Source organism: Mya arenaria, chromosome 2 (genome assembly GCF_026914265.1).
Source record: "Mya arenaria isolate MELC-2E11 chromosome 2, ASM2691426v1".
NCBI lineage: Eukaryota > Metazoa > Mollusca > Bivalvia > Myida > Myidae > Mya > Mya arenaria.
In genome coordinates, this window is record NC_069123.1 from 18,581,138 (window position 1) to 18,605,439 (window position 24,302).

Sequence of the window (24,302 nt, forward strand, 5' to 3'; positions counted from 1 at the left end):
GTGACCATGAATAACTGGGATATCTTTGAAGAGGTGATCATGAATAACTGGGATATCTTTGAAGAGGTGATCATGAATACCTGGGATATCTTTTAAGAGGTGACCATGCATACCTGGGATAACTTGAGACGAAGAGTTTATCGTGACTACCTTTACCTGGGATATCTTTGAAGAGTTCATCATGACTACCTGAAGGTGGTATAAATTAACCATCTGCTTTTTGCAAAATGGAAAAATGATTTTAATCATGCCTTAATACATGTAACAGATACTTTTTCAAGCTTCCTGTTGACCTTATAAGGATTGTAGTAATCACTTCATACAAGAAATCAACATTTTTAAATACTTTATTTGAAATCATAATATGAAAATAAAATAAATCCATTCAAACAAGTGCTGACACAGCAATTTGACAAATGTTCTGGACAGGGTTTACTTTACACAGAAAGCCAATTGTTCAATGTTCTGTTTGCATACATAAAAGCCCATATTAGGGAGAAACATTTACAGATGTGCATCATGATGAACCCACTGGTTCAATGAAATTTTAAAAGTTTGAAGGCAAAAGCTGTTACATTTGAGATGAACAGTTACCTTAAATGGAGCTTTAAGCAAAAATCTTAGCAATACACAATCTAATATAAAAGTAAGGTAAAAAAAGTTCTTAGTTTCAGCTAACTTCTAAAATAAATAGGGTTGGTCAGTATGCTTTTTTTCTAAAAAAAACAAGAGGCCCATGAGTGCCTATGCTCTAGTGGCATGGCTCATGTGGTTATTTTTGATCCAGAGCATGTTTGTATGAGTAATAGCCAACAAACATATTGTTCACGTTTTGTGTTTGAGTTAGCTTAAAACGTTGCACATTTAACATCTGAGAACAGAAAGTGTTGTAAGCAGATTAGTTGCATGAACTACTAGTATTCTAATATGTGCCAAGTAAAGGTCATCTGAGGAAAATAAAATTTGCTACAAAACTGTACTATTGGTCAAATTTTCATTTTTGTAGCTTTAAAAGGACTAAATGGATGGTGGCCCCGGCCCAGGGCACATAATTTCAACTGTTTTGCTAGACAGTCTACATATAATGCTCCACAACAAATATCAAAGATATGAGCCTTGTGGTTTGAAACAAGAAGATTTTGAAAATATTTCTTAAAAAACTTGTGACCCCTGGGGGCAGTGCCAGTTTTGACCCTAGGGGCATAATTTGAACAACCATGGTAGCAGACCAATAAAATAATCCTTATTCAAAATAACAAGGGTCTGCATAGTTGTTTCAGACATAAAGATTTTCAAACATTTCCCAATTTAGTATACCAAACCGGTGAACCCAGTGGCGTGGCCAATAATGACCCCAGGGGCCTAATTTGAACAATTTTTCACATGAATTTGTGACTTTACATGTAAACTTGTCTAAAAATAGACTTCGCTCATGTAGACTTGGCTAAAAATAGCATTTATTTTTACTTTTGAGGCCCATAATCTAGGTATGCATGGGCAGATCTGGTTTTCGAAAGGAACCAAGCTCTAATTGATATCTTAATACTGTACAAGTTTCATCTATATACAATTTAAACTGAAGACTGTACCATGTTCACAAGCAATTGTTTACAGTCGCACAGACGTTCAAGGCCCATAATCTAGGCATGCATGGGCAGATCTGACTGGTTTTCGAAAGGAACCGAGCTCTATTGGATATCTAAATACTGTTTTATTGAGATACAATCATAACTAAAGACTGTATGGTGTTCACAAGCAATTGTTTACAGGCACTAGGAAGCACATACTACGTACACATTACCATCACATCAGATATTCTGATCTTTGGCCAGTAAAGCTAAAATTAAAACCGTGATAATGTACCAAAACTACCTATATCAGGGTATATCACTATTGTATTCTTTTTAGGATATACAAGAGCTGTCATGGGGCAGTGCCCTCAACTATATGCTGCTTTGTCTTAGAAATGAATACAATAATGATAAAGGTAATATGCAATAAAGAGACAAAATAAAAATTAAGCATGAAATGCTGCAATGCAAAAAAAACAACAAGTTTTCAATGATTGACAGACAAACCTAATTAATTAAGCCTTTGTTGTGCGATTAAGTTTCAATATTTTTTTGTTTTAGTGACCTTGATCCTATGGGCCCCGAAAGCAATTCTATAATACTTTGTATACTAAGTTTGTAGATGTATTTGATGCTGCCCTCCTCCTGGCCTGCCAACACAATGACACAGTCATGTCATTTTTATAACCAGGTTTCACTTTACAGGTTAACAAGAGCTGTCGTAAAACAGTGCGCTCTACTACGCCTCTTGGAATTGGACGTAAATACAATAATAGTGTGATATGTGCCTGTAAAAAGCAATAAAACAATCAAATAAAAAAAGTGAATAAGAATCACAATGTGACAAAACAAGGTTTGATTTGGTTAAGATTATAAAAATGTGCCTGTCAAAATAAAAAAATAACAAGACGCCAACGCGGCAACGCCGCATAAAGCTTGATTTTTTATTTGACAATGCAATTTTGCAAACCTAGGATTTGAGCTAATGACCTAGTATTTTTAACCAAAAAGACCCATATTTATATTTATCGGAGATATCATTCATACAAATAACCTGATCAACAGAAATTATTCCATTTGTGTGAGGAAAAACGAACATTTTATAAATACATCAGCTTTTCCAAAAAGATCTGTCCCAGAGACCTAGTTTTTGACCCTAGATGACACACTTTATCATCTAAGATTTCAAATATTTTTAAAGTTAATTAAAATTTAAATTTTTGAAAAATATGGTTAGATCTGAAATTCATGATTGGGATGTGTGTTTATAAAATAACAATTGAATTTAGTTATTAACTGATATGGATAGCTTTGGTAAGCATAGATTTTTTTTATGACATCAGGAAAGTATTTCCTAAGATTTGACCTAGTGACCTAGTTTTTGATCTGAGGTGACCTATATTCACAAATGATTAAGACAACATGTAGACAAATATTCTGACCAAGTTTAAAAAAGATTTGACTAAAATTAATGAATTTTTATGACTGTGGGATTCTTTCTTCTAAAATTTGACCTTGTGACCTAGGTTTTGACCGGGGATGACCCATATTATAAAACTTTTAAGATATTATGCAGACAAATATTCTGACCAAGTTTCATAAAGATTTGACAAAAAAAATTCAATTTATGATGTGGAATGATTTTCCTAAGATTTGACCTAGTGACCTAGAATTTGACCCGGGATGACCCATATTAAAAAACTTTCAAGATAGTATGCAGACAAATATTCTGACCAAGTTTCATAAAGATATGAAAAAAATGTTGAATTTATGACATGGAAATATTTTCTCTAAGATGTGACCTAGTGACCTAGAATTTGACCAGGGATGACCCATATTCATACATCTTCAAGATAACATGCCGACAAATAGTCTGACCAAGTTTGATTACCATTGGATAAAAACTCTTGATTTTATTACATAAAATGAAAACTTTAACGCAGAATTGTTTATGATAGTATAGCCCACCTATTCTTCGAATAGTCGAGCTAAAAATGAACAAATAATAATTTGCAATGCTAATAAGCTCTTGCTCAATTTCATCATGTCCCTTTCACATATGAGTTGGACTGATATATCAATCACTAAATATTAATGGTCCTAGGTCAAAGAATTCAAGGTTCATTGTGCAGAATAACCACTGTTAGCCATTACCTTCACCTTCGACCAAAAAACTCCGAAAACAATACTTGTCATGTTCTGGTCAAATATAACCTACCATTAATGTTTCATGGTGTGAAGTCAACCTACAAAATGTATTTTCAAATTATTCAAAAATATAAATGTGTCTGTTTGAAATATAAATGTGTCTGTTTGAAAACATATGCTAAAACATATGCCCATTTGTTTTTACAATAGTGGCATAATACATATAAAATACAATAAATCAATGACACAATGCAGCACAAAAGAGGTCTTTTATATCACAGATTCTCTGCAAGCCAAGGTAGGGTAATTCCATCCAAAGAGCATGCAAACTGACAACAGCTTGTTGAAGAGATTTTCCTGAGGAACAATCCTGGGTATTCATTCCCTTCCTTCTGTCAGAGTAGAGACGTTTCAAACTGACAGCCTGCAATTTTAATGTACATATTTGAAAACTGTTTATATTCACAGTGACTTTTTATAATTTTTTTTACATAAAGTGATGTTACATAAAATGTTGCCCATATACAACTAGAACTGTAAGCCATAGGCTAACGAATACCCCCCACCCCTCCATGTCTAGGTTGTTTGCCCTGGAGTTAGGCCGGACAAAGCTAATTTTGCCTACAAGGGGAGATAACTCCAGTCAGGGTCATGTGACCTGTACCAAATTCACAGAGGCGAAAGTTTACAACATGGCCATTAATTTCTGAAAGTTTGATAAAGATTTGTTGAATAATAACAAAGATGAATCCCGGACAGGGCTTATTTTGCCTACTTTAACACATCAAGGGGAGATAACTCCAGTCAGGGTCATGTGACCTGTACCAAATTCACAGAGGCGAAAGTTTACAACATGGCCATTAATTTCTGAAAGTTTGATAAAGATTTGTTGAATAATAACAAAGATGAATCCCGGACAGGGCTTATTTTGCCTACTTTAACACATCAAGGGGAGATAACTCCAGTCAGGGTCATGTGACCTGTACCAAATTCACAGAGGCGAAAGTTTACAACATGGCCATTAATTTCTGAAAGTTTGATAAAGATTTGTTGAATAATAACAAAGATGAATCCCGGACAGGGCTTATTTTGCCTACTTTAACACATCAAGGGGAGATAACTCTGGTCAGGGTCATGTGACCCGTACCAATTTCACAGAGGCGCAAGTTTACATCATGGCCATTAATTTCTGAAAGTTTGATAAAGATTTGTTGAATAATATCAAAGATGAATCCCGGACAGGGCTTATTTTGCCTACTTTAACACATCAAGGGGAGATAACTCTGGTCAGGGTCATGTGACCCGTACCAATTTCACAGAGGCGCAAGTTTACATCATGGCCATTAATATCTGAAAGTTTGAAAAAGATTTGTTCAATAACGACAAAGATGAATCCCGGACAAAAAAAAAAAACGGACGGACAGACGGACAGACAGACAGACGGACAACCCGATTCCAGTATACCCCCCCCCCCCAAACTTTGTTTTGGGGGGTATAATAAAATGATTAAACAGACTATCATAAACAATAAGTCTACAAGTACGGTATAAGGCCTTAAAGGGACTGTACACCAGATTGGCACTAAAAAAGTTTTTTTTCTGTAACATATCTCAGGACAATTATTTAATAGAATGTGTTACGCTTTTATGTCATAATTGTAAAAAAAGTACAAACATGTAAAAAAAATGTGTCACCGAAATTGAAGTCCAGTGTTGTATCAACTGTGCTACGAAGGCTTACTTCAATCAAGTGGTATATTAAAGCTATACACCTAACTTGGTTATATCATGTGATAACATCGACTAGCCAATCACGCATAAGAAATTAATTCTACTAGGTAGACATACCCAGTAATCTTTTTGAATGGAAAAATATGAAATAACTGCTAAACTTAATAAACTTGCAATTTGATCATCTGGTGCACACTGTTGCTTTAACAGCAATTAAAAAAACAACACATTAATGAAACAAATTATATAATTTACTTTGCCTGTATATAATTATTTAAAACTATATTTATTTATTTTTAAATTATTTTTCGTTTTAAATACAGAAATGCTTATGCTGAGGACTTGGAAAGTTCTATTCTTACACATGGAAGTGGTGCAGAATGTATCCATTAATAGCCACGGCCGCAGATGTAATTCTGTAGATGTTTTCATGGACTCAACGGCATGGTCAACTGTTGGTCCAGGCAGCGATATATCTGCCATCTCTGTGGAAGGCTCTGGATGAAGGGCGGCAAAGGTCCATGACCAACTCCTAATAGCAAAATGAATTATTATTCAGAGTATGAGATGCACTATTTATTGAACATGTAAATGTACATGGGTATATCATTTTTGTTCTCACTCATCAACTCAATACTCTTTAAATCGTTGTTTATATTTCAATCCTGTACTTGTGTATAGACCTGTACTTGTTCATAAACATTTCCTTTAGGCCTGGCGGAAACAATAAATGTCTTATCATACAAAATTACAAACACAAAGCACAGTCTTACCAGTTGGCGTTTCAACACAGTTTGTTCTTCAACATTCCAGAAGCAAGCACATGTAGACAGACACCAAGCACACACTTTAGGGTGATAGTGGTGGTGGTCATTTTGTGCTATTGTGCATCTAATAGCTTGTTAACTGCTACAGGTCTTTTTAGGCCAAATCTAAAAAAAATGAACATCTGTCAATTGACCTACAGTGCATGAGAAAGTCACCTTTATAGAGTTATATGGTAAGAGAATTTAATAAAAAAACAGAGCTTTTAAGGTAAAGTCCAGTCAAAATCTCTAATATAAATGTGTATGGTCAGTGGAATAAGAACACAGCTGAAGACAATATACTTCCTGCCATATAAACCAGTGTTAGGTATAGATATGTACCGGAGTATATACAGTCATCTGTTAACTACAGTGCTTTAGAACGTGTCCCAAAGCTATGATAACTAGTATAGAGATATATGGTCATTTGATAAACTATAGTGCTTTAGAACATGTCCCCCAGCTATGACTACCTGTATAAAGATATATGGTCATTTGATAAACTACAGTGCTTTAGAACGTGTCCCCCAGCTATGACTACCAGTATAAAGATATATGGTGATTTGATAAACTACAGTGCTTTAGAACGTGTCCTCCAGCTATGACTACCTGTATAAAGATATATGGTCATTTGACAAACTACAGTGCTTTAGAATGTGTCCCAAAGCTATTACTATCAGTATAACGATATATGGTCATTTGATAAACTACAGTGCTTTAGAACGTGTCCTCGAGCTATGACTACCTGTATAAAGATATATGGTCATTTGACAAACTACAGTGCTTTAGAACATGTCCCAAAGCTATTACTACCAGTATCAAGATATAAGGTCATTTGATAAACTACAGTGCTTTAGAACGTGTACCCCAGCTATGACTACCAGTATAAAGATATATGGTCATTTGATAAACTACAGTGCTTTAGAACGTGTCCAAATGCTATTACTACCAGTATAAAGATATATGGTCATTTGATAAACTACAGTGCTTTAGAACGTGTCCCCGAGCTATGACTACCTGTATAAAGATATATGGTCATTTTATAAACTACAGTGCTTTAGAATGTGTCCCCCAGCTACGACTACCTGTATAAAGATATATGGTCATTTGATAAACTACAGTGCTTTAGAACATGTACCCCAGCTATGACTACAAGTATAAAGATATATGGTCATTTGATAAACTACAGTGCTTTAGAACGTGTCCCAAAGCTATTACCACCTGTATAAAGATATATGGTGATTTGATAAACTACAGTGCTTTAGAACGTGTCCCCCAGCTATGACTACCTGCATAAAGATATATGGTCATTTGATAAACTACAGTGCTTTAGAACGTGTCCCAAAGCTATTACTACCAGTATAAAGATATATGGTCATTTGATAATCTACAGTGCTTTAGAATTAGTCCCCCACCTATGATCACCAGTATAAAGATATATGGTCATTTGATAAACTACAGTGCTTTAGAACGTGTCCCCCAGCTATGACTACCAGTATAAAGATATATGGTCATTTGATAAACTACAGTGCTTTAGAACGTGTCCCCGAGCTATGACTACCTGTATAAAGATATATGGTCATTTTATAAACTACAGTGCTTTAGAACGTGTCCCCCAGCTATGACTACCTGTTGAAAGATATATGGTCATTTGATAAACTACAGTGCTTTAGAACGTGTCTCAAAGCTATTACTACCTGTATAAAGATATATGGTCATTTGATAAACTACAGTGCTTTAGAACGTGTCCCCCAGCTATGACTACTAGAATAAAGATATATGGTCATTTGATAAACTACAGTGCTTTAGAACGTGTCCCACAGCTATGAATACCTGTATAAAGATATATGGTCATTTGATAAACTACAGTGCTTTAGAACGTGTCCCCCAGCTATGACTACCAGTATAAAGATATATGGTCATTTGATAAACTACAGTGCTTTAGAACGTATCCCAAAGCTATTACTACCAGTATAAAGATATATGGTCATTTGATAATCTACAGTGCTTTAGAATGTGTCCAAATGCTATTACTACCAGTATAAAGATATATGGTCATTTGATAAACTACAGTGCTTTAGAACGTGTCCCCGAGCTATGACTACCTGTATAAAGATATATGGTCATTTTATAAACTACAGTGCTTTAGAACGTGTCCCCCAGCTATGACTACCTGTTGAAAGATATATGGTCATTTGATAAACTACAGTGCTTTAGAACGTGTCTCAAAGCTATTACTACCTGTATAAAGATATATGGTCATTTGATAAACTACAGTGCTTTAGAACGTGTCCCCCAGCTATGACTACTAGAATAAAGATATATGGTCATTTGATAAACTACAGTGCTTTAGAACGTGTCCCACAGCTATGAATACCTGTATAAAGATATATGGTCATTTGATAAACTACAGTGCTTTAGAACGTGTCCCCCAGCTATGACTACCAGTATAAAGATATATGGTCATTTGATAAACTACAGTGCTTTAGAACGTATCCCAAAGCTATTACTACCAGTATAAAGATATATGGTCATTTGATAATCTACAGTGCTTTAGAATGTGTCCCCCACCTATGATCACCAGTATAAAGATATATTGTCATTTGATAAACTACAGTGGTTTAGAAAGTGTCCTCGAGCTATGACTACCTATATAAAGATATATGGTCATTTGATAAACTACAGTGCTTTAGAACGTGTCTCAAAGCTATTACTACCTGTATAAAGATATATGGTCATTTGATAAACTACAGTGCTTTAGAACGTGTCCCCGAGCTATGACTACCTGTTAAAAGATATATGGTCATTTGATAAACTACAGTGCTTTAGAACGTGTCCCAAAGCTATTACCACCTGTATAAAGATATATGGTGATTTGATAAACTACAGTGCTTTAGAACGTGTCCCCCAGCTATGACTACCAGTATAAAGATATATGGTCATTTGATAAACTACAGTGCTTTAGAACGTATCCCAAAGCTATTACTACCAGTATAAAGATATATGGTCATTTGATAATCTACAGTGCTTTAGAATGTGTCCAAATGCTATTACTACCAGTATAAAGATATATGGTCATTTGATAAACTACAGTGCTTTAGAACGTGTCCCCGAGCTATGACTACCTGTATAAAGATATATGGTCATTTTATAAACTACAGTGCTTTAGAACGTGTCCCCCAGCTATGACTACCTGTTGAAAGATATATGGTCATTTGATAAACTACAGTGCTTTAGAACGTGTCTCAAAGCTATTACTACCTGTATAAAGATATATGGTCATTTGATAAACTACAGTGCTTTAGAACGTGTCCCCCAGCTATGACTACTAGAATAAAGATATATGGTCATTTGATAAACTACAGTGCTTTAGAACGTGTCCCACAGCTATGAATACCTGTATAAAGATATATGGTCATTTGATAAACTACAGTGCTTTAGAACGTGTCCCCCAGCTATGACTACCAGTATAAAGATATATGGTCATTTGATAAACTACAGTGCTTTAGAACGTATCCCAAAGCTATTACTACCAGTATAAAGATATATGGTCATTTGATAATCTACAGTGCTTTAGAATGTGTCCCCCACCTATGATCACCAGTATAAAGATATATTGTCATTTGATAAACTACAGTGGTTTAGAAAGTGTCCTCGAGCTATGACTACCTATATAAAGATATATGGTCATTTGATAAACTACAGTGCTTTAGAATGTGTCCCAATACTATTACTACCAGTATAAAGATATATGGTCATTTGATAAACTACAGTGCTTTAGAACGTGTCCCCGAGCTATGACTACCTGTTAAAAGATATATGGTCATTTGATAAACTACAGTGCTTTAGAACGTGTCCCAAAGCTATTACCACCTGTATAAAGATATATGGTGATTTGATAAACTACAGTGCTTTAGAACGTGTCCCCCAGCTATGACTACCAGTATAAAGATATATGGTCATTTGATAAACTACAGTGCTGTAGAACATGAGGCCCAACTAGGACTACCATTATAAAGCCAATTGTCATTTGTTTAACTTGTTTAGGTTAGTTTAGGTTAAATGTCAATAAATTTTGTAAAGGTCAAAATTCAGCTCATTCCCACCAAATCACTGTGTGCTTTGCTGAAAAAAATGATTTGCAAGCATCAATAGTTAAATAATGCATAAAATTATGGAAATATTTAATACCGTCTTCCCAAAATTCTTCGTACTAGAGTCAGGCACAAATTATCTTGCATTTCCAGCTCCTGGATTTTCCTTAAAGCCTCTTCCAAGGTTTTACAAACCAGCAATTTTGTTCGCTGTGGTGTACTCATGTGTTTTACACAGATATCAATGACGTAATTGTGTAAACACGCACCTGCCTAAATCCACACTGTCGTTTATCAAAATCCATACTGTATGTAATTTTTACGTTTACACAGTATTGTAAACCATGAAACTGTTGACTGCAGCCAATTTAAGACTAGCTTTAATATTATCCAATGCGCACAATAATAGTTCAACAGTAGACCTTTACAATCTGGAGCCGGGGTAAGGGGGGTTGGGGTTTGGGAGGGATGGCTGTGGCCTGGTCATTTATTAGTAATAATTGCCAATGTTTGAAGGGTGCTTACGTTTGTGCCCAAGGAAACGACTGTGGGGCATTCACGGGGCAATGAACGACACGCCATTGGGAGTACAAATACCCCCTGCTAACACTTTCAATAGAAAAAATAAATCTCGATCGGTTGTGGGGAAGGGGCGCAAGTCAAAAGCTTACATCCCCTAAGTGACGACCCCTCTAACGTTAAATCCTGGATTCGCCCCTGGTAAAAATACGTGCAAACTGTAAACGACTTATAAAGATTTTATCACATTTGTCTTAAGAAAATAACAAGTCAAAAATAAGGTGCATCAGAAGCAGTTATTTACAAGATACAAGTATCTTTATTCAAAGTCGGATATATGTAACAAGAAACATTAGCTAAATGGGATCTTTCCTACATGAATAACAAACGTGTGTACATACATACAACTACAAAAGGTAAGATGAATTACGGCATTGAAACAGTGATAACATCAACAAGTTTTCCCGGCTGAACGGGCAATCCACACGCGCGATTTCCGCTAGTTGACTGTAAAAATGGTTAGTTCTTTCTTTCTAACTTTAAAGGATAATGGTACACATTTAAAAAGCAAAATTGTAAGTAACGTTATATATATATATATATATATATATATATATATATATATATATATATATATATATATATATATATATATATACATGGGAATTACAGCATGGTACATCGATTGATGTGTAGTTGGTAAAAATGTTATAATTTATCTAGCTTGGAAACATCTCTTGAAAGTATTGCATAGATGAGGTATAATATTTATCATGTAATTTGAATACTACTATTTTTGCTGATATTATCAGAAACAGTAGCATACAATAGCAGTGGAGATCCCATCATTGGGTCAATCCCTAACAGTACAGGTATTTATCCAAACCCCTGCACGGCACTGTCCTGGCAATACTAGCACCTACCACTGTGGAAGAATGTTAATTGAAATGCCAAGTCGTATAACACTGAATCAAAATACTTGCCGAAAAAAAATTCACAAGTAGTTGTATGTGTTCGACAGATGTTTTTTAAATTTGAATCAATCACAAATAGATTATTAGCCGTTGCAGTGGGTCAAACGTGTTCTGTGTTTGTTTTTTTAATTTGAAGTGAAATAATTGTATGAAGCAGAATAAATTGGCGGCGTTGGAAGTAATTTCGGTGTTTCAGGAAGGTATTTCGCCTGGTAAGCGAGTTATATAAATTTTTCGCAATAAAAATACGCCTACCCGGAGGCCACACGTGTAAGCTTCTCTCAGCTTCTTAACCTATGTTTCTAGTGGTATTAACAAAACAGTTATTGAATGTATAAGCTAAACGATTGATTGTTTACAAAGTGAAAAATTAAAAATTGCGTGACTTGAATCTGTGTTTTCAGTCCAAGTTTACCATTCTTGTACCTATTAGCTATTTTTCATTGACTTTTTGCATTATTTATCTTTTCGACGGATAGTACACTTACATAGGCACTATATTGCCGATTTTTTATGTTTAAACACCTTTTATGTTGGGCGAGGATTTTTTTGCAGTTTTTGTGTGAATCCTTCCAACGCAGCCATTTTATTCTGCTTCACACAATTCTCTCACTTAAAATTCGGCAAACACAAAACACGTTGGACCCCCTGATAAAGTCGTATTAAGTTAAATGTGAGGAAATTGACAATGTAAACCGTCCATATACATCCGAGGTTGTTTTCGATTAAAATGGCCTACGAGTTCCGATTGGAATCGAGAGTGTCACAATTAATAAATAAATAAGTTGCATGATAGCTTTCTACACAATCTAAAAGAAATTGGTATAAACTAAACTTTATTGAACAAAATATGAATAGATTGACCAAATTACTATGGCTGAATATTTGAAAAGTCGAAAGTGAAAGGAAAAATGTGGATAACATTGAATTAAAAACGAGTTTCCAATTTTTACAAATTGGTTCATAATACATTTTGTATACATGGATATTAAATCATCCTCACTATCATAGATCGGTCTTATTCGCTTATTGACGAGTCGTTTCAAAAATGGAGTGAATACCACGCTTCGTTGTTGTCATTGTTCAACAATTACTCAGTATAGTACACGATTGAATATACATTAAATTTATTCTGTGTAAACTCTTTATATCCAGCATGCTTCTTTGTTGTAATACATGTACATCATTTTTATATAATCATAGTTGTGCAACTGTGTTGTTCATTTTGGATACAATTTATAACTGTATTTACAATAATTCTTGAAAATACATGTATGTCTATTAGTATGTACGTGTTACTTTACTCTACTTATGAAAAAATATTTATATATATTTATTTTACACGTATCTGATATCACGGACGTATAAACCAGTTTTTAATTTTAAAAGCAAAATTCAAAAATATACTGCCAGTAGTGAATAAACTATTTCTCACTTGTCTATACTCATAAACATAACAATTTATTGATTTAAGCAATACAATTACAATGTCAATATTTTTGTTCTTATTCTATATTGTATGCGTTTCTCAACATCCTGCTTTGTGTTTGTTGTATGCAAATGCAATAACCCTTCTTTACCTTTTTTGTATGCGTTACTCTATTTCTTTGTTGTATGCATTTCATACTGCACCGAAAGAAAGCACCAATCAAAACAAGTATAACATATCCTCCATATTTCAAAGGTCAGGGGTTATTGTTAGTAAACATTTTTTTCTTTTTTTCACGGTTGGATACTGGTAAATGTTGACGTAATACCTCCAAATCCAATGTTGGTTTTTGAATCTCAATTTACATTCCAAGTACACAATGTCTGGTCAAGTGAGAATTGAGATTATCGGGTAATATATTGTTTTGATATCATTTATTTCTTCAATGTTTATGTTTGATACTGTGTAATAGTCAATTGGATGAACATTAATTGATCAACAGAATCATAAATTCTAGCTGCCAAATGGATTAACTGTTACCAGGTATGACACTCCTTTCTCAAAGAATTATAGCATAAGTGGAATCCAACAAACAGTGTCTAATTAGTTTATCAGTATACATATGGACTTCCATTGCCCTCAGGTTAGAAATAGATTTCTTAAATGATTGTTTTTTCAAAACAATTGAAACATTCCCAAGTAGGCTGAAGTCATGCATGCCATATTTTCGGGAGACCATTCAGGGGGATTTGATCAGAAAGGCTGAAAATTCAGGGAGATTTTGGTAGTATTCAGGGGGATTTTTTTCAGCCGGTTTAAGTAAGCGAAGTTTTTTTAGACCATAGTATAAAAAAAAATGTATCCACATATTTATTGCTATGAAAACCTTTTTTAATAAACGGAATTATTTTATAGATCATTATTATCATATTTTTATGATTCACTGTCATGTCATACTGTAATGCACTAGCATAACAAAATGCTTCATTGGAAAAATATGTTTTCGAGAAAATTTAATTGGTTTACCTTCCTCCAGAGTTTTTTTTAAAAATTCTGCTTAATAGTATCAGCAATGATGACGTTCAGACAATAAGAGAATAGAATATATATGATTAATTTCTTCCTTTTCCAAAATAGTAAACTAATATTATTTTGCCTTTGATCATTCCTACAAATTAATTAATCACTTGTAAGACTTTCAATTTGGCATTTATCAAGCCTTTTTTAAAATATTCGTTGTGATTTATACAGCCATTTCTCCCTTGTGGAGTTGTTTGTTTAAATTTAGTTTCACTTACATACTGTGGTTTCGTTTTGTCATTATTGCCTGATGTAAAATCTCTCTAAAAATAAAAAATAAATAAAAAGTATTATTTTTTTTTAAATTCCGGGGGATTTTTATCACCTGCTGGGAGACCAGGGATGGATTGAAATTCCGGGGAATTGTATGGGAAGTGCGTTTGTAGTATGTCAATGTACATTTCTACTTGCTTATATGCAAATTGTCATATTCAGGTCTCTGTGAAGATGGAGAAATTATGTGTATATAATAGGGATGCAAACGAATATTCGAATATTCGATCAAACGTTTGGTATTCGAATGTCAAAATCAGTATTCGAATATTCGAAAAAAAATGTTGAATAAATAAAATAAAAAAAACTTTGACCTACAAGGCTGCTATTGTGTATTTAGTTTGTTTGTCATGTTTTTACAATGATTGGCCCCTAATGCCAGAGGTGTTAATGTGATGACAATACACTAAACACGCGTCATATGTCATTTAGGGACATATCGCCGGGTACTATAAAAAGTCCCCGTAATTTTACAACTTGCTATTGGACAAGTGACACCAATGCCTTTGCCAATTAAGGATTTAAGGAAACGACCTTCACACTAATGTGCTGTCTTGGTTGCAGATTAAGCTATGCAACATTGCTCAAATTGCCGTGATACTATGTATGGCATTTGCTACAATAATGTAGTTACATGTATGTGCTGTTAACTGTTTTCCATGTTTCGATGCACTGTTCTTGCTTTGAAATGTTACTGTATAGTATAGCGTTTTAGGATATATTGCCTCTATTGATGTAGAAGAATCAAATTCATATATGTTTCGTTTTATCATTTTACTAGTTCCCGAGTTGGTTTGGTATATAAGGTAGAGGTCTATCCCAGAACGAGGCTGCTCGTCCTACGGAAAGACCCTCCATTGGCTCATTACGCCATATGATTAGGAATCCATCTAATTTCACATTGTTTCACAATATGAAGGCAGCAGAATTATTCGAGGCTCATATGGGGAAATCAGGGTCCGCTGCGTGTAGTTGCTACGACAAAGTAGGATCAAAATGAATTGGCTATTACTTAAGCGAATGATAATAATAGTTTAATACAACTTCGAAAAGATGTATTTTGGTTATCGAATATTCGATCGAAAGAATTACCGAATATCAATTTTGCCATTCGTTTGCATCCCTAGTATATAAAGACCAGTTGACCCCTTCAGGGTTGGGCATGCTTTTCTCTGAAGGGATCTGTTGAGTTTTTGGCATCGCATGTTACACAAAAATTGACTTATAAAACCATTAAAAGCATTGTAGTTTGAAAAACATCTCATGGGTAACTTCTAAGTAATTCATTGAATTTAAACCTTTTCACTATTGTTATTCTTGTAAATCTTCTACAAGTTAACTTACCAAATATAAATGAAACAGGCTAGCTAAACCTAGGATTGCAGTGTTGAGGGGTTGAAATGTCTTTACTATTTATAAAGGGTTGAAGTGCCTAGAAATTGAGATCTTAGACAGCCCTTATCTATAGAGCTAGCTAATCTGGGCCATATTGTATTTGATGTAATTTTCACTATTTTTAAATCCAGCCATTATTCATTTGTTTCCTTATTAATATTACAGTCTTCTAAGTTACCAACATATCTAAAGACTCTGACCACATGTATTACAGCTTTTCCCCTTGTTTTCTGGACAGAATGTTTAATAACATATTAAGATAACTTTGCGTTTTCAATATGAATATGATTGCCTATTACCCTGGTATTCTTTCTTATACAGTATTTAAATACCATTATGGATAATGTAGATGTCTTTCTCATAATTCTGCTTTCTGATTGTTAATGGTTTTATAAAAGGTAAAGTTTCACTGTTAGTGTTTGAAACATTTAACAGTGAAAATATCAAATTGATTGAGGGCTTTGACAACTTTTTTAATTTTTGTCTTGAAACGAGCCATTTTTTTGCGAAAATCCATAGAAACCAGTTGTATAAGACTGCTGACAAAAAATTAGATTGCAGATTTTTATATTTAAGTTTGAAAATTGATGTTTTATGCATTTTTCATAAACCATTAGTAACGGTTTAAGCCATAAAACATGAATTTTCAAACTAAAATATGATCATCTGCGATCTGATCTTTTGACAGCAGTCTTATATCATTGGTTTGCAGATATTTACGCAAAAAAATGCTCTTTCCTAGACAAAAAATAAAAAAGTTGTAAAAATGGTAAATCTGTGAGAGGGCAGCTTTAAAAAAAATACATTTGGAATGGGTGACCCGACCCTACCTACCATACCGTTTTTATAGTCATTTGGGTTTGTTTTTTTAAGTGTGTTTGATTATGCAGTTTAAAACCTTTAACGCTTTATACAAAATAATTCTTTAACACCATTATCCAATTAAGATAATAACGTTTTTATATAAAGCCTTATAAAAAAGCCTACCTACCCTACCTGTTTTTGAAAAGGTAATTTTAACCAAACCATTATTTTTTTTGGCCTCATACTAGCTTTTCTCATGGAAGTGGTCAGGCGGTGTCCACAGTTTGTTGTACGATCAGTAACTTAAGAAGCATCTCTCCAATTATCACCAAATTTGGTCAGGAGGTGTATTATCAGGCATTATGAATAACTCTGACAACGATTACCAGCCATAGTGCTCCAATCACTCGAGAGTTTTTGTCCTTTTATTATTAAAATTATTAAAAAACTAAAATCATTCGTGTCCGATCATTAACTAAAGAAGCCTTTTTAGCTCGACTATTAGTAGAATAAGGAGAGCTATACTACTCACCTAAGCGTCGGTGTAGGCGTGACACCTTGCTTAAGGTTTTGCATGTAACCACATTTAAGTCATTATCTCAGTAAATACATCATGTATTGCATTGAAACTTTAAGATATGTATTTCCAACTGTCTAACCTACTAATTTAATGAAGTTAGATAACACTTATTTGAATTTAATGCAAATAATTGGCCTTTATTATTTGACTTAGAAATTCTGGTTAAGGTTTTGCATGTAAGCACACATAGGTTAATATCTCAGCAACGGCTTAAGGTTTTGCATGTAAGCACATGTAGGTTAATATCTCAGCAACGGCTTAAGGTATTGCATGTAAGCACATGTAGGTTAATATCTCAGCAATGTATTGCATTGAGACTTGATACAATGGTACTCAACCACCCAACCTACTTAATTAACAAAGTTAGATAACTCTAGTTTGCATTTAATGCAAATAATAGGCCTTTATTATTTGACTTAGAAATTCTGGTTAAGGTTTAGCATGTAAGCACACATAGGTTAATATCTCAGCAACTACTTGATGTATTGCATTGAGACTTGATACAATGGTACTCAACCATCCAACCTACTTAATTAACAAAGTTAGATAACTCTAGTTTGCATTTAATGCAAATAATAGGCCTTTATTATTTGACTTAGAAATTCTGGTTAAGGTTTAGCATGTAAGCACACATAGGTTAATATCTCAGCAACTACTTGATGTATTGCATTGAGACTTGATACAATGGTACTCAACCATCCAACCTACTTAATTAACAAAGTTAGATAACTCTAGTTTGCATTTAATGCAAATAATAGGCCTTTATTATTTGACTTAGAAATTCTGGTTAAGGTTTAGCATGTAAGCACACATAGGTTAATATCTCAGCAACTACTTGATGTATTGCATTGAGACTTGACACAATGGTACTCAACCATCCAACCTACTTAATTAACAAAGTTAGATAACTCTAGTTTGCATTTAATGCAACTAATAGGCCTTTATTATTTGACTTAGAAATTCTGGTTAAGGTTTAGCATGTAAGCACACATAGGTTAATATCTCAGCAACTACTTGATGTATTGCATTGAGACTTGATACAATGGTACTCAACCATCCAACCTACTTAATTAACAAAGTTAGATAACTCTAGTTTGCATTTAATGCAAATAATAGGCCTTTATTATTTGACTTAGAAATTCTGGTTAAGGTTTAGCATGTAAGCACACATAGGTTAATATCTCAGCAACTACTTGATGTATTGCATTGAGACTTGATACAATGGTACTCAACCACCCAACCTACTTGAATAACCTAGTTAGATAACTGTTTTTTGCAAATAATTAATGGCCCTTTATTATTGGACTTAAAAATTATGGTTAAAATGTACCGTATTATATCATGTATAGGACGCTAGCATAGATAGGACGCAGGCAAAAAAATTGTCGAGAAAACGGGTAAAACCCCTTAATATATAAGATAGGACGCAGCGGAAAAATGTCAAAATTGGAGCCGAAAAATTGAGGTTGGTAAAGTATTTATAACATATATTGAAGTAAAAAAACAAACAAAAATTGTATATAAGACATATTTCGATAAGTGTCTTGTGTATTTCGATAATTATCGTCGTATTTCGGTGATTAAGCGTACACAACAATGATATATGTCTTGACATTTTGAGAACATTCACGCATAATATAAGACTTATACAAATGCTGTAATAGACTAGTTCTGACTGACAGTCTATCGTTGCAACTGTTGCATCTCCCGACATGCCTTCTGAATGACAGTCAACCGTTGCAACCGTTGCAAAACTGTGTATTGTCAAAACTAATGATTGTTTTGATAAGGCTTGTCGCTGCGCGGATTAAAGCATGTCAGCATAATTTATGCGTGTCGGTAATTAGCCTTGGTAGCAGAAGGCACCTCGGGTAAAGTGCGAACAAACAACAATACGGTATTAATTACCATCGCAATAGTTTGTTCTATTGATGTTTTTCTAATGACAGACAGCGGGTGTTTTTCACACCTTCGCACATTTTAAAAGATTTGATAGTGACAATAATGCTACTTTGCGTTATGCACATTCCTTTATTAATTTTTTAAAACAGTAACATACAACAAAATGTTTTGTAAAATATCGAAACATTAAAATCATGAACAACGATTAATTGATAAATACCTCCTTTCCCGATTTTCCGTTGCCGTTATAACTCAATCCAGTTAAAGTGCTGACTCACATCAAGTTTTTGTGAGTAGCGTCCCTTTTGTAAAAAAGTAAACACTCGTAACTTGGAAAAAAACAGATGAAATTCTAATAGCATAGAAAGGACGCAGGCAATTTTTAAGACGATAATTGGGGGTAAAAAAGTGCGTCCTATGCATGATATAATACGGTAACCACATTTATAAATGTTTATATCTCAGCAAATACATCATGTATTGCATTGAAATATAATTTTACAGTGATCCATGCATGTCTCGCCAAAACTTTTCAATCCTTTCACTGAAAAGGGGCGGAATAGTCGAGCGCGCTGTCTCTGTGACAGCTCTTGTTCCAATCATCACCAAATTTAGTCAGAAGGTGCATGGGCATAATATCTTGGACACATTAACCAGCCATATTGCTTCCATCACTTGAGAGATATCGCCCTTATATTATACGGATTACCTAATATTGGTCTTGTCTGATCATTAGAAGCCTTTGTCCAATCATCACCAAATTTTGACAGAATGTCATGTGTATTTGCAAAATATCTAGGGCAAGTTTGATAACCAGCAATATCAGTATAGTCACTCAAGAAATATTACCATTTAAATTACCTAAAATTGGTCTTGTCCGATCTGAGTAACTTTAAAACATTTGTCTGATCCTCACCAAATTCAGACAATATGTTTATGGGTAGAATATCTTGGTCAGGTTTGATAACCAGCGTTTTCTAAGTCACTCCAAAGTAATGACCCTTAAATTAGCGAAAACTGTATTAACAGTCCCAGCTCTCTAAATTTGGCTAACTAATTATCACCAAAATTCGTGTCCTAAAAATAGGAAGGGCATATTATGCCACAGTTGACACTCTTGTTTTAAATTTTAGCCCTCTCTTTCTTCCAAACCAAACCTCAGAACAAACAGTGCTGGGATATAATTATGTCTCCCCCTCTCTGGGGGAGACATATTGTTTTTGCCCTGTCCGGTAGTCCGTCAGTCCATCAGTCCGTCCGTACGTCACACTTCGTTTCCGATCGATAACTGGAAAACCGCATGACCTAGGATCACCAAACTTGGTAGGGAGGTTGGTCGTGAGGTGTAGAGGATCCCTATTGTTTTTGGGGTCACTAGGTCAAAGGTCAAGGTCGCGGCGACCCCCAATATAAAAAACATTTCTGCTCAAAATCTTGAGAACGGTTTGACCTAGGTTCACCAAACTTGGTAGGGAGGTTGGTCATGAGGTGTAGAAGATCCCTATTGTTTTTGGGGTCACTAGGTCAAAGGTCAAGGTCGCGGCGACCCCCAATGTAAAAAACATTTCCGCTCAATATCTTGAGAATGGTTTGACCTAGGTTCACCAAACTTGGTAGGGAGGTTGGTCATGAGGTGTAGAGGATCCCTATTGTTTTTGGGGTCACTAGGTCAAAGGTCAAGGTCGCGGCGACCCCCAATATAAAAAACATTTCTGCTCAAAATCTTGAGAACGGTTTGACCTAGGTTCACCAAACTTGGTAGGGAGGTTGGTCATGAGGTGTAGAAGATCCCTATTGTTTTTGGGGTCACTAGGTCAAAGGTCAAGGTCGCGGCGACCCCCAATGTAAAAAACATTTCCGCTCAATATCTTGAGAATGGTTTGACCTAGGTTCACCAAACTTGGTAGGGAGGTTGATCATGAGGTTTAGAAAACTCCTATATTTTGGGGGGTCACAAGGTCAAAGGTCAACGTCGCTGTGACCTCTAATGTAAAAAAATATTTCCGTGCAATATCAGGAGAATGCTTTGATCTAGTTACATTTTATACCAGTTTGATTGATTGGAAGAACTGATAAGATGTCATAGTATAGCCATGGACAGGATTCTGTGTTTATAAAAAAAAGGCTCCTTAAAGCTTCAACTGAATTTATTATGTCTCCCCAATTAATGGGGAGACATATTGTTTTTGCCCTGTCCGTCAGTACATCCGTCACACTTCGTTTCTGCTCAATAACTAAAGAACGCTTGCACTCAGGAACTTTATACTTGGTATGCTAGTTGGCCATGACTAGTAGATGACCCCTATTGATTTTGAGATCAATAGGTCAAAGGTCAAGGTCGCAGTAGATATTCACTATTTAATACAGGTGAATAAACCAAACTTCACTGTTGGTTTGTCTCCTGTCCATAATTACAAATTTCATGTCCATCTTTTTTTTTCTCAGATACGACCACACAATAGGGGAGACAAGCGCTTTTTCAATTGTGATATAGTCTTTTTGAAACAATGTTATGTTTCATACAGTTTGGTGGGTTTTTTTCTGTAAAAATATGATAATGATTGTATCACAATTTCTGCCTTTTCATAGAAAATTGGTGTATGGGGAGCGTCCATCGCTTCCAGCAATATTCTTGTTATGATTGCTTTTTGAATTATAATCTTTCTTTGAAACTGTGATTTATTTCATTTTGTTTTTTCCTATAATGGCAAACTATTTTTTTAATGCAACGGAAATAAGTGATTATAATTCCTTTTTTGTGATTTCCTTTGTGTATAATGTAGTTGACATGTTCTATCAACTTATTCTTGTTGTTTTACTCATGTATATTGTGTAATGTTTTTCCAGCTGTTTTAAGCTTTTTAGTGTGTGCACTCTTAGTAATAATGATAAACAATTCACACTAGCCACTGTGTATTCCAAAATTGTAATAAAAACTTTTATTGTTCAATTGGTTCAGATTGAGAAGCATTTTTTTTCTTCTCAAAACAGTATACATGTACAATGGTATATGAATAATTATTTTAAGGACCTTATCCACAATGCAGATGTGGGTTGGGAAAGCCAAAAATTAAAATGTTTGAAAGTTCATGTTTAACTCAGTTTTGAGGACTAATCTTTTTAAGGAGTAGAACAAACATCCCTTGCAACATAGTTTGGGGTAATACAGAGTTAAGCATTTTATTCGATTTTGCTAAAAAGGCATTTGCGCTTTTTTTTTTGGAACAGTCTGTCGGCAATATATATGTAATTGTATATATATTGTTGTGTCGCAATACTCTAGACAACCCAATCAACAATGTCTTGCCTCTTGATCCCTCTTGATAATATATTTTCAAATAAGATAGATATTCAAGAAAATAATGCAAAATAGATAGATATTCAAGAAAATAATGCAAAATAGTGGATTAGGTTACAAAAATGCAAACATCTTTCTTAAAATACCTGGAATCAACACAAAGCCACAAGACATTGTTGATCAGGTAGTCCTGACTATCTTGGCCCAAAAACATAGTTATGTTGTATAAAGACATTTCTGTAAAAATGAAAATACTTTTTTAGCTTACCTTAGTTGTAGGCTGAGGGTGAGCTATGAGAATTGATGAATTTCCGCCGTCTGTCGTCCGAACACACTTAGTTTGTTTACACTATAGTGGTCACATTTTTGCCTCAATTGTCACGAAACTTGGTCAAGATGTTTGTCCCAGTAATTACCTAAACAAGTTCGAATATGGGTTATCTGGGATGAAAAACTAGGTCACATGACCCCAAAATAGAAAAATCTGGTTAACACTTTAGAGGCTACTTTTTCATTCCAAATATGCTGGAAATTTGTCAGAAAGGTTGTTTCGATGATTTCTAGCTCAAGTTCGAATATGGGTCATCTGGGGTCAAAAACTAGGTCACAGAGCCCAAATGTGGAAAAACCTTGTTAACACTTTAGATATAACATTTTCAGCCCAAATATCCTGAAAATTTTTCAGAAAGGTTGTTTCAATGATTTCTAGCTCAAGTTCGAATATGGGTCATCTGGGGTAAAAAACTAGGTCACAAAGCACAAATATGGAAAAACGTTGTTAACACTCTAGAGGTAACATTTTCAGCCCAAATATCATGGAAATATGTCAGAAAGTTTCTTTAGATGTTTTCTAGCTCCAGTTCGAATATGGGTCATCTGGGGTCAAAAACAAGGTCACAGAGCCCAAATGTGGAAAAACCTTGTTAACACTTTACATGTAACATTTTTAGCCCAAATATCATGGAAATTTGTCATAAAGGATGTTAAAATGATTTCTAGCTCAAGTTCGAAAAGGGTCATCTGGGGTCAAAACCTAGGTCACAGAGCCCAAATATGGTAAAACCTTGTTAACACTCTAGAGGTAACATTTTCAGCCCAAATATCCTGGAAATTTGTCAGAGCGGTTGTTTTGATAATTTTTAAGTCAAGTTCGAATATGGGTCCTCTGTTTTTACCTCACCTGAGCAAGAAGTGCTCAAGGTGAGCTATTGTGATCGCCTGTGTCCGTCGTCCGTCATTAACAATTTGCCTGTTAACACTCTAGAGGTCACAATTTGGGCACAATCTTAGTGCAACTTGGTCAGAATGTTACCCTCAATAAAATCTTGGACGAGTTCGATATTGGGTCATCTGGGGTTAAAAACTAGGTCACCAGGTCAAATTAAAGGAAAAACTTGCTATCCCCTGCCTTGAAAAGGCGAGGGGATATAGTAATGGTAGGCACGATTCCGTGCGTGCGTGTGTGCGTCCGTCCATCCCACATTCATTTCTTTGCATCAACTCTTACATTTCTCATGCGATTTCTACCAAACTTTCACAAATTGATGATCATAAAGTGAAGCAGCGCATATTGTCAGGCTTTTACGATTCGACAATTTTTGAAAGAGTAATTGCCCTTTGCTTATTTTACATTTAAAATTGGTTTCTTCGCAACTCCTCTTACGTTTTTCAAGCGATTTCTACCAAACTTTCACAGATT

General features: G+C 34.7%; 1 protein-coding gene and 1 long non-coding RNA gene across 2 annotated transcripts in view; one reads left to right on the forward strand and one right to left on the reverse strand.

The window, feature by feature from the left end:
- Positions 1–329: 329 nt before the first annotated feature.
- Positions 330–10,602, reverse strand: LOC128225053 (uncharacterized). Its single transcript, XR_008259596.1, has 4 exons — positions 10,447–10,602; positions 6,223–6,381; positions 5,812–5,981; positions 330–4,143 (listed from the first exon to the last, which is right to left on the reverse strand). It is a non-coding gene; the product is annotated as an uncharacterized LOC128225053 (long non-coding RNA).
- A 2,930-nt stretch (positions 10,603–13,532) lies between these two features.
- Positions 13,533–24,302, forward strand: part of LOC128209358 (uncharacterized) — a 30,416-nt gene continuing 19,646 nt past the window's right edge. Inside the window, exon 1 of the mRNA XM_052913377.1 lies at positions 13,533–13,682. Coding sequence (XP_052769337.1) covers positions 13,651–13,682 — 32 coding nt within the window. The 5' untranslated portion in view covers positions 13,533–13,650. The remainder of the gene's footprint in view (positions 13,683–24,302) is intronic.